This window comes from Ursus americanus, chromosome 22, assembly GCF_024610735.1.
Source record: "Ursus americanus isolate L20-20 chromosome 22, mUrsAme1.1.p, whole genome shotgun sequence".
Taxonomy (NCBI): Eukaryota; Metazoa; Chordata; class Mammalia; order Carnivora; family Ursidae; genus Ursus; species Ursus americanus.
In genome coordinates, this window is record NC_142148.1 from 17,569,549 (window position 1) to 17,580,726 (window position 11,178).

Consider the following 11,178-nt stretch of genomic DNA (forward strand, 5'->3'; position numbering starts at 1 on the left):
CTCAGGAAAAGCATTTGACAAAGTACTTTTCGTGATAATAACCCTCAGCAAAGTAGATTAAAAGGGAATATACTTCAACGTAGTAAAGGCCTTATATGAAAAACCCACGGCTGACATCATACTCAATGGGAAAAAACTGAGGGCTTTTCCCCTAAGGCCAAGACCAAGACAAGAATGTCCACTCTCCCCACTTTTATCCAGCATAGTACTGGAAGTTCTAGCCACAGCAGTCACACACAAAAAAATTAAAGGCATCCACATCAGTAAGGAAGAAGTAAAAATCTCACTATTTGCAGGTGACATGATACTATATAGAGAAAACCCAAAGACTCCACCAAAAACCTGCTAGAACTAATAAATTCATCAAAGTTGCAGGATACAAAATCAATGGACAGAAATCTGTTACATTTCTATACAATAACAAAGCAACAGAAAGACAAATTAAGAAAACAATCCCATTTACAATTGCACCCAAAATAACAAAATACCTAGGAATGAACCTAACCGAAGAGGTGAAAGACATGTCGTCTGAAAACCTTAAAACACTCATGAAAGAACCTGAAGATGACACAAAGAAATGGAAAGACATTCTGTGCTCATGCGTGGGAAGAACAAATATTGTTAAGATGTCTACAGTACCCAAAGCAACGAACACGTTTAATGCAACCCCTGTCAAAATACCAACAACAGTTTTCACAGACCTAGAACAGACAATCCTAAAATTTGTATGGAACCACAAAAGACCCCACCCCAACAGTCAAAGCAATCTTGTAAAAGCAAAGCAAAGCTGGAGGCATCACAACTCCAGACTTGAAGTTATATTAAAAGCTGTAATAATCAAAATAGTATGGTACTGCTACAAAAATAGACACATCGATCAATGGAATGGAATAGAAAATCCAGAAATAAGCCCACAACTATATGGTCAATTAATCTTCAACAAAGCAGGAAAGAATATCCAGTGGTGAAAAGGACAGTCTCTTCAACAAATGGTGTTGGGAAAACTGGACAGCAACATGCAAAAGAATGAAACTGGGCCACTTTCTTACACCACAGACAAAATTAACTTCAAGTTTGACTAAAGACCTAAATGTGAGACAAGAAATCATCAATATCCTGGAGGAGAACACAAGCAGTAACCTCTTTGACATCAGCTGTAGCAACTTCTTTCTAGATCTGTCTCCCAAGGCAAGGGAAACAAAAGCAAAAAGAAACTACTGGGACTACATCAAAATAAAAAGCTTCTGCCCAGCAAAGGAGACAGTCAACAGAACTGAAAGGCAGCCGACGGAATGGGAGAAGATCTCTGCAAATGACTCATCCAGTAAAGGTTCAGTATCCAAAATATATAAAGACCTTACAGACTCAGCCCCCCAAAGACAATAATCCAATTAAAAATGGGCAGAAGACATGAATAGCCATTTCTCCAAAGACATACAGATGACCAACAGACACATGAAAAGGTGCTCATCATCACTCATCATCCAGGAACTGCAAATCAAGCTACCTACGATGAGATATCACCTCACACCTGTCAGAATGGCTAAAATCAACAACACACGATACAACAGGTATTGACAAGGATGTGGGGAAAGGGAAACCCTCTTGCACTGTTGGAGGGGATGCGAACTGGTGCAGCCACTGTGGAAAACAGTATGGGAGTTCCTCAGAAAGTTAATAAGAGAACAGCTCTACAATCCAGCAATCACACTACTGGGTATTTACCCAAAGAGTACAAAAATACCAGTTCCAAAGGCTACATGCACCCTGTTTATAGCAGCGTTATCTGCGATGGCCAAGATAATGGAAGCAGCCCGAGTGTCCATCGAATGATGAATGGATAAAGAAGATGTGGGGTAGATATACAATGGATATTATTTGGCCATAAAAAAGAATGAAATCTTGCCATTTGCAATGACATGGATGGACCTAGAGAATATTACGCTAAGCAGAAAAAGTCAGAGAAAGACAAATAACATGATTTTACTCATATGTGGAATTTAAGAAAAAAAAAACAAGCAAAGGGAAAGAAGTAAGAGAGAGACAAATCAAGAAATAAACTCTTAACTACAGAGAACTGATGGTTACCAGAGGGAAGGGGGGCCGGGGGCCGGGTGAAATGGGGGGTGGGGATTAAGGAGGCCACATGTGACGAGCACCGGGTGATGTGTGACTCATGATATTGTACACCTGAAACTAATATGACACTGTAGGTTAACTGGAATTTTTTAAAAACTTCAAAAAATACTAATTGACAGCTTAAAAAAAAAAAGAAAGAAAAAGAAACTATAAACCTCCCTCCGCAAGATTTCTGTAAATAGCTGGCACTTATGTGCTCCCAGCCAGGCTCCTCAGTCCACATATGTGGCCTCTGCTCCCTTTCCGTGTCACCGAGGTAGCAAAGCTCACTTCCTCGCTCGTTTCCACCAGAAACCGCCACGTGCACTGAGCCTTGTACATGTTGTTATAAATGTACTGAGTACTTAGGAGGTGGGGGCGCCGCATGACCCAGTGATTCACCTTCCACCCTTTCACTGGTTCGCCTATGCTCCCAACCCAGAGAAGCTATAAGTCGTGGCCAAGTCACTCATCTAAAAGGCATCAGTGCTGGGATTTGAACCCAGGTGCTTCACGTGGGAGCCCCACTACTTTTGGCTACACTACAGACACAGGCTAAAATGGCAGCGCCCACCGACACCATCCCAGCACTCGGACACCAGGACAACCGTGAGCTAAACCACAGAGGACATTTCTTGTTGGTGAGAATCATTTCTGAACCCTACAGGATCACTGGGAACAGAGCACCGGCTTCCCCCATCTTTCTCCCATACCTGGACTGCGTACGACGTCCATGGCTGTGGGGAGACCTCACGGCTCTTGGAGGCTCAGATACCCTGTCTGGCCACACATCGCCGGGCTCGATGGCGCCGTGCTGCTGCTCCGGTCTCGTCAATCAGGGCGCTCAAGTGAGAGGATGGCTCCCATTGAGGGTTAGGAGGAGGCTGCTCCCTTGCCCAGCCCTCTGGGCATCACGGGAGAGTGATCACATGCAGAGAAGTGTCCCGAAATGTGGGAGTCTTGTTTGAGGCATAGTAGAACCTATTAGCTTGAGAAGTTGGTCTGGAAATCTTATTAAAAGAGGCAAATCATTCCGCCTTCTCTCCGGACTGAAAATATTGGGGGTAACAGACTTTCCCTGATGCCTGGGACCCGTGTATCATGTGAGGATCACAGCCAACCTCTAGCAAAGCTCAATTCAATGCAGGCGATAAAGGCTATTATTTTGTTTAATGGGCAGTTCTGATTAATTCTGATTTCTTCGGCCAGCCACCGACTTCTCTCTGCCAGCCCCTCATTACTGTGAAGGTCGCAGGCCAGAAGAGCCAATGGCAAAGAGAAGTGAAGTTCACATTGTGGGTTTGTCATTATCGCGCAACTCAGCAGATAACCTTCCAGCACCCCCACCACACACACCCAGCTCCTTTCTCAATGTGCTCAATTAACCCACGATGGACACGGGAAAGCAAGGCACCATTGCATTATGACACCTAGCCTTGCTCATCTTTGCTGTGTAAGAGGAACAATAAGAAGAATCCTTCAAATTTATGCGTTAGCTGTTCTCGTTACGGTGGTTATGTTTGCTGGACGCTGATAGGTTCCAGAAGAACGCAGATCGCTGGAATTCAGCACATGCTTATTCCATGCCCGGCCTGTGCTAAGGGCTTTCTTCACATGTATCATCTCCTCTATCCTTGGAACGACCGCATAGGTCAAGGGTTGGCAAACTTTCTCTGTAAAGGACCAGACAGGAAATGTTTTAGTTTTCACAGGCTACTTTGGGTTATGCAGGGTATTCTCAATTACTTAAATCTGCCGTTGTAGTTTGAAAGCAACCACAGACAATATGTAAATGAATGGCTGTATTTCAATAAAACTGTATTTACGAAATCAGCCAACTGGCCAGGTTTAGCCTGTAAGCCATCATGTGAACATGTTATTCCCAAGCTGGAATTTGGGTTCTTTTCTCTCTCCTATATCCTCCTTTCTCCCAGCTCTTCCATTCTGGTTCTAGTTCTGGAGGAAGGATAGAATAAAACATGTTTTTACATGTGACTGCCCAGGGAGAGTTGGCTGTTCTCTCTCAAGAGGGAGAAGGATCATTTTCATGAAGATCTTGCATCCATGTGGCCATTGGGGGCCATCAGACTTAGCATGGGTCACCTGTCAATCTAGCTCTTTTCTGCAAGCTCAGTATAGGCTGTGGCCACTGATGAAAGACTTGACCCCAAGCTGCTCTCAGGAGCCTTAGTGGGTCTTTGTGTGTCTTGGGTACATTTTTTGGTAACTTCCCAGTGGTCTAACACATGGCCTGTTTGTCCACGCTGGGGCTGTCCCCAGCAAACCTGCAGCTGCAATCTTAGCTCCCCTCTGCGCCCCAACTCCGGGGCCCTAGACCTGGACAGGGTCCATCTCCATGCCCCTTAAAAACTGGGGGTTTGAGGAAGGATGCTTTGTCCCTCTCTGAGCCACAACCCCTGCCACCTACCTGAATATTCTTTGCCCAACTGAAGTCATCTAATGGCTCAACAGATACAGGGGAGTAAATTACTGTCTCTCCTTGATGGCCCAATAAATGTAGGGAACAAATTAGGATCTTGAGCCCGGGTTTCTCAGTCTCCGCTCTGTTGATATTTGGGGCCGGATTGCTCTCAGAGGAGCCATCATGCAGGATGGTTAGCAGCATCCTGACCTCTACGTGCTAGATGCCCATAGCAACCCCCACGTGTGACCTTCAGAAATGTCGCCTGACGTTGCCAAATGTCCCCTGGCTGACAAAACCACCTCTGGCTGAAAACCACCGTCTTTGGTCAAAGCGCAAGCATTGCCTTTTGCCCTCAGCTGTATGTCCTAACTCCCAATTCCAGAAAAACAGGAAAGACCACAGGCAGGATCTCTCAGCACCATGTCACATGATCTCTGGTGCAAGGTAAGCAAGCATAACTGTCCCCATCTGGTGTAATAACAGGCCTGGTCACAGCAAGTGAGCAGCAGAGCCAGGATGGGGACCCGAGCCTGTCTGACGCCAAGGCCCGTGTGTTTCTTCAACTACTGATAATCTAATGATGAGAGGGACACTCGGGAGGTGTGTCCGAAATGGGCAAGTTGGCCTTGATTCGCGTTGAGCTAGACACCTACTTGCTCTTGCCCTGTCTAATCCTGCCAGCCCTTCAAGGAAGGTCTTATCCCCCCTTGCTTTACAGAGGAGGAAATTGAGTCCCAGCAACCCTAACAAATGGTTTGAAACGAGCAAGCAGAGCCAAGATTTTTAAGTCCAGTGTTTCTGTGTTCAGGGCTTGACTTTTCAACAACAAACATGGGTGGCTGCCCCCCACAGGGAAGCGGGGTCAGGTTTCCCACCTACTGTTCTGCCTTCGTAGCCGGCAAGTTCTGCAGGCAGTAAGAAAGGGCTGGGTGATCCATGAGCCTAACACCCCCCCACCCCTCCCTCGGCCTCTCTCTCTCTAACCTCTCCCTTGCCCCAGCTCTGTATGCAGTACTGGCCTGAGAAGACCTCCGGCTGCTACGGGCCCATCCAGGTGGAGTTCGTGTCCGCAGACATCGACGAGGACATCATCCACAGAATATTCCGCATCTGTAACATGGCCCGGGTAAGCGTACAGCCTGCCTCCGCTTCCTGTCCCACTCACCCCAGCCAGCCAGGAGTCTGTGCTCCCCTCACCATCCCGTCCCTGGGGGAAGCGATGCCTCTGCCAACTCCAGCTTCAGACCCAACAATGGCTCCAACACTCATGGAGGCTTCCAGCCTGCCATCTGCCTGCTTCCTGCTTCCTGACACACTTGCTGCCTTGTAGTCAGAACGTCTCAGGAATCAGTGCTTCCCCACTGTGCCGCGCTGTCTGGCATGAGTTGACGCGGTCTTTGATTGGATCCAGTAAGCTTTGGGCTAGACCCTGAGAACAAACACCAAGATGGAAAATCATTAGTTGCTTCCATGGGGAAATTCACCGGCTGGGTGGAGGAGTACTGGGTGGGAGGGAGCAGATGAGTAGTCTCTGAAATGGCTCCAAAACACTTTGGTCTTTACCGGGGGTCCCAGGGGGAACAGTCTCTGCCCTCAGTTCATTGTCCAGTGGGAAGGTGAGCTATGTTCTGGCACATGAACCTCGGGGGGCGGGGGAGAGATGAATCCTGCCCAGTAGAGTCAGGGAAGGCTTTTCCTAGAGAAAGGGACATTTGAGCTGGGCTTTGGAAACCAGTTTTCCAGGGAGAAAGGGGGTTCAGGGAAGTCGTGGCAGGAGAATCCACGTGCACAAAGGTAGAAAGAGGAGTGTGTCCCCATGACGACACAGCATCGACCCCATTTGGTCCGTCTCGCATGCCAACGCTGCAGCCCAGGGCCTGTGAAGGGCTTGCATCCCTGGAAGAACAGCCCTAATAGCCTCTCTGTTCTCAGCCTCAGGATGGGTATCGTATAGTCCAGCACCTCCAGTACATCGGCTGGCCCGCCTACCGGGACACACCCCCCTCCAAGCGCTCTCTGCTCAAAGTGGTCCGAAGGCTGGAGAAGTGGCAGGAGCAGTACGATGGGAGGGAGGGGCGCACCGTGGTCCACTGCCTGTGAGTACTACGGAGGGCTCTCTGGGGGTGGGTGAAGGTGTCTGTCTTTGAGGATGCCACTGGCCATAGGCATGCCCGGCTACCCCACATCTCAACATCCCTTAAAAGCTGAGGGGTGTGTATTCAAGGTATTACAATCTTTCATGGACTGGGGTTGCCTGTTTGTTGCCCTGAACTAACTAAGGTAATGTGACATGTTATTGATGCAAAACCTGGTGGCCTTTCACAAACATGGGGGTGGGCAGGCCGCTCCCAAGCACTCCCAATAGAGAGGTAAGCTCCACTCCCCCACAGGAGGCACGATGTGTCCTGTCAGTCGCAAGAAAGCTGGGATGAAGTGGGTTCCACTGACCAGATCCTCTGGTTTTTCCTAAAGAAGGGAAAGAAGAAAGAGAGGGGCATGCGTTGATTGAGTTTGATGCCAGATATTTTAAGTGAATCTTAAAATACTGTCTGCGAGGTAGACGTTATCATGTAGTGAAAGACTGAGGCACAGACAGGGTAAGGGATCAGGCAGTGGAGAGAGGGGCTTTGCTTTAAAGCCACTGGTCTCCAAGCTAATGGTGCTATCTGCTAACCCACACTGCCTCTGAGCAAACAAAGGACCCATCTGCCGTGTTGGCCTGTGGGGGCATCTCTCGCTATGGGCGTAGTGGGAACACAGGGACATGGGGAGCCTAAGGGGCTGATCGATGGATGCGAAGGGCCCTGGGCACACTGTTTCCCATGGCTCAGTGGACTCAGGTGGGCTGCGTTTATACTTCCATTACTGGGACACACTGGAATCTTTACCACCTATCTTAGAATGGGCGTGGCTGGGGCACAGGGGTTCCCAAATGGACCTTGATATCATAATGCCGGGTAGAGGTCAGGACCCTTAGGGGTCTGGGGCTGACAAGCTGTCATCAAGAAAGTCACTTAATTGAGCGAGCCTCAGTTTCCTTATCTGTCCAGTGGGTATGTGACTAAGTCATCTTAAGACCCTATCGTGCTTTGGTAGGAAATACAGAACAGATACAATTCATCTACCCAAATACAGATCCACGATATCATGGTAGCAAATATGCACTGCTGTAGAGTAACGACTTCCTAGAGCCTGCGTCGGAGTCGGCCAGAGGAGTATAAAATGCCCTCAGAGAAGGATCCTGCAAAGATCTCGGACCCAGGCCGCATGTGTAGCCCTAACAGCTCTGTGTGCAACGTCTGACTGACAGCCACTGCCTTTGCTGTTTAGAACATGGAGGTCGGGGAAGGTGATGGAGCGGGCCCTACTCTCTTAACATGTGGTGTCAGAAGAGATGGGCGCACACTCTTCCCTTTTCAGAGTAAAAATTTCCGGAGCCAGTGGAGGCCTTAACAACACCTCACTGACCTCAGAATCAAGTTCAGTCTGTACAAAACCAGCTTATCGTTCCCTTCTTCCAGACAGGTGGTGCGTGCACGTGTCAGGAAAACCAGACAGACACGCACACACATAGCTTAAGGCCACCATCTATCACAGTCCTTTCTTCCCCAAGGACGCAAATCACAAACCGGGGACCAGGAAGATGCTGGGAGGCGTCAGGGTCACATTGCAGGGTGCTATCAGCCAGACTGAGCTGGTTCTGCCCACGTCCCAGAACCTGGAACTGGTTCCCTGCCAGTGAGCCCCGGCCCCCTCCAGGTCCCTCCCACACACTTGGGTGGCCTCCCCTTAGTACACAGCCACACCCATCCCCATCCCGGTCTCACTCCAACAGGCCCCAGGGCACCTGTGCCCACTCATCTCTGCCTCCTGGACTCTGCCGTTCTTGCTTCAGAAAGTACTGAACCCTCCTTCTTGGGGGGGGGTGCCTTCCTCCTCTGCAGGGGATGGTTTTTTCGCCTGCTTTTTGGAAGGAGTACCTTTTTACCCAGGTCTCCCCTCGCCAGGGTGACCCGCAGTTCAAACCAAAGGAAAGCACTGGCATGTCCTCCTATCAACAGGGACCGTGGCATCCTCGAAGGCCAGAGACACGACAGACACCAAAATGCAGGCACTGGCCAGTGAATGGAGGGCAACTATCTGTACCTGAAACATCTGCTTGTTGGGTGTCCTGTCGATAAAACATCTGGGAAACCGAGTGCCTTAGTTTCCATCCAGATGTTCTTTAGACACAGGCCATTACATGAAATCATTAGTTGCTCTTGGCAACACGCCCAGGAGTTCCGAATCAGGCAGATTCCTAAAGGGACTTTCTGTCAGTAGTTGGAGGGGTGTTTCCATGAGCATGAGTTATGGAGCACCGGAAAGGAGAGGCAGAGAGATGACCTGCCAGGAGCCCTCTAGCTCTACTCTCCCGATGCACAGCATCTTGCTTAAACCAGGGTGCCCAGAGACCTATCATTTCAAGATAGAACATCTCAGACCCACCCAGCCCCACCTCCAAACCTAGGCTGGCTGACCCGAGGCTGTTTCTGTCCTTGGTGGACGGGAAGAACCAGGATGAAAACCACCTGGAACCTTCCACAGTCCTCACTGGATGTCTAGGTAGACCCAGAGCCTCCTTTTGGACAAGGATGCAGGCAGCACACGTACAAAGACACTGTCCCACTGTTTGGGTCAGTGTGCCGCCACGGGTGACTTCAACATGCTGATAGAACCAAGGAAACATTCAGCTAATTGAATTCTCAAAGAAAATCTAACCCAGCCCCACCATTATATGAATAGCCAAAGACTTGCCCAAAGTGAAAGCAGGTTCACAGCACCTGTGGGACTCAGACCACTAAGGCTTTCACCATAGCCTGACTTTGCACGTCCTGGGCCAGCCGCTCCCCACTACTCTCGATGTGGTTCTAGGATCAGCAGGTGCCTGGGGGGTACTCAGGCCTGTCGCTCACCTCTTCACTCTGTGTCTAGAAATGGGGGCGGCCGCAGTGGAACCTTCTGTGCCATCTGCAGTGTGTGTGAGATGATCCAGCAGCAAAACATCATTGACGTGTTCCACATTGTGAAAACACTGCGTAACAACAAATCCAACATGGTGGAAACCCTGGTGAGTGTCCCAGGAAGCTGCTTCCACAGCCAGGGGCCTGACCCTAGTTCCCCTGATCTGGAGAAGATAGCATCAGATAACGGAAACACCCAATGGCTGGCTGCTTACTGAGTCCTGATGGGCCACAGCCTTCACACACAGTTATTTCCTGCAGGGCAGCCCAAATATTCATCCTGATACACTAGTCCTGATACCACTAATTCAGGTTTAAGGGAAGGGATTCTAGATTAGGAGAGTGTGAATTATATTCTCAGCTCAGTCCAATCCTATTCTAATTAACATGTGCAACTTGCACAGCGTAAGCACAGGGCTCGTACACTGTGTAGAAAGGGATGGACAGTAGTGGGCAGGCAGAGCCCAGGTCATCAGGCCCGCTGCACAGACCATACCCAAGGAACTTTGCTATAAGGGTCTTAACCTACTCGTAGCATGGTCCTTCTTGAACTCCGGTCCGCAGACCAGCAGCGTCAGCATCACCTAGGCACTTGCTAGACACGCAGAATCCAAACCCACTCCTGATTTACTCAGAGTCTGCATTTTAGAAAGATTCCTGGGGGCTTCATAGGCACCTTACAGTCTGAGACACGCCAGAGTCCAGAATGGTGAAAAGGAAAGGAATGACCCACTGGGCATCTGGGAAAACGTGGGTGAAAGTAAGCACCGGGCAAAACCTGGGGGGATGTCCAGATAGGGATAATTACGTGGATAATTTTGAGTCGACTGTTAGTATGGATGTAGATCAAGTTTCCTCCAAAATCCATGTCTCTAACCTAAATGCATTTCCCCTTTGCTTTTCATCTCTCTCTCTCTCTCTCCTCCCCTGCTCGCTCTCTGCCTCTCCTCCTCTCAGGAACAGTATAAATTTGTATACGAGGCGGCACTGGAATATTTAAGCTCCTTTTAGCCCGTTGGGATGGGGAGCCTGCCGGAGCTCAGGCTGCTGCAGCCAAGCCCCCTTTTCTGTGAATGGCAGTGACTGGGCTCAGGGGCTAAGAGGCAGCACCCTGCCCAACTCCAGGGAGAAGACTGGTGGTCCCGTGTTACGCGGTGGGCTCTGCACCTTCTGAGGGGTCTCCTGTAGCTGTGGGAGATGCTGCTCTGAAAGGCCCAGGCTTCCCTTCCACACCCAAGCAGCTGAGGCCACGGGCCCGTGCAGAAGTGCGCCCACGGCAAGGCCCTGGATTTTTCCATTCCCAGACCTCCTGCTTTTGCTCTTTTCAGGTTTGTGAATCTCATGGCAAGCCGCCTGTGTGAGTGTTGGGGAGTGACAGCGTCGCAGCACCTCCCTGCCCTACTTGTCCTTGGGAGTAGAAGGGGGGTGTGTTCTGTTCCTCCATGCTGTCATGGAAATGATTGGGCTCTCGGGGATCCCTGCCCTCCTGCCCCTTGTAGTCTCCTTCAGGGATCTCTGGCACTGGACACCTGCTGGTCTCGATCAGCTTGGTCTTGGATGCTCCCAAGTCCACAGCAGAGGCCCCCATTCTCACACCTAACCTGCATGGGGCTTGGCCCGATCCCATTCTGT

General features: G+C 49.7%; 1 protein-coding gene across 1 annotated transcript in view; it reads left to right on the plus strand.

Annotated features, from left to right (window-relative positions):
* The window catches only part of PTPRT (protein tyrosine phosphatase receptor type T), a 776,661-nt gene that overhangs the window by 758,181 nt on the left and 7,302 nt on the right, over positions 1-11,178 (plus strand). The window contains 4 exon segments of the mRNA XM_087853941.1: positions 5,544-5,669; positions 6,476-6,639; positions 9,518-9,653; positions 11,056-11,176. Coding sequence (XP_087710067.1) covers positions 5,544-5,669; positions 6,476-6,639; positions 9,518-9,653; positions 11,056-11,176 — 547 coding nt within the window.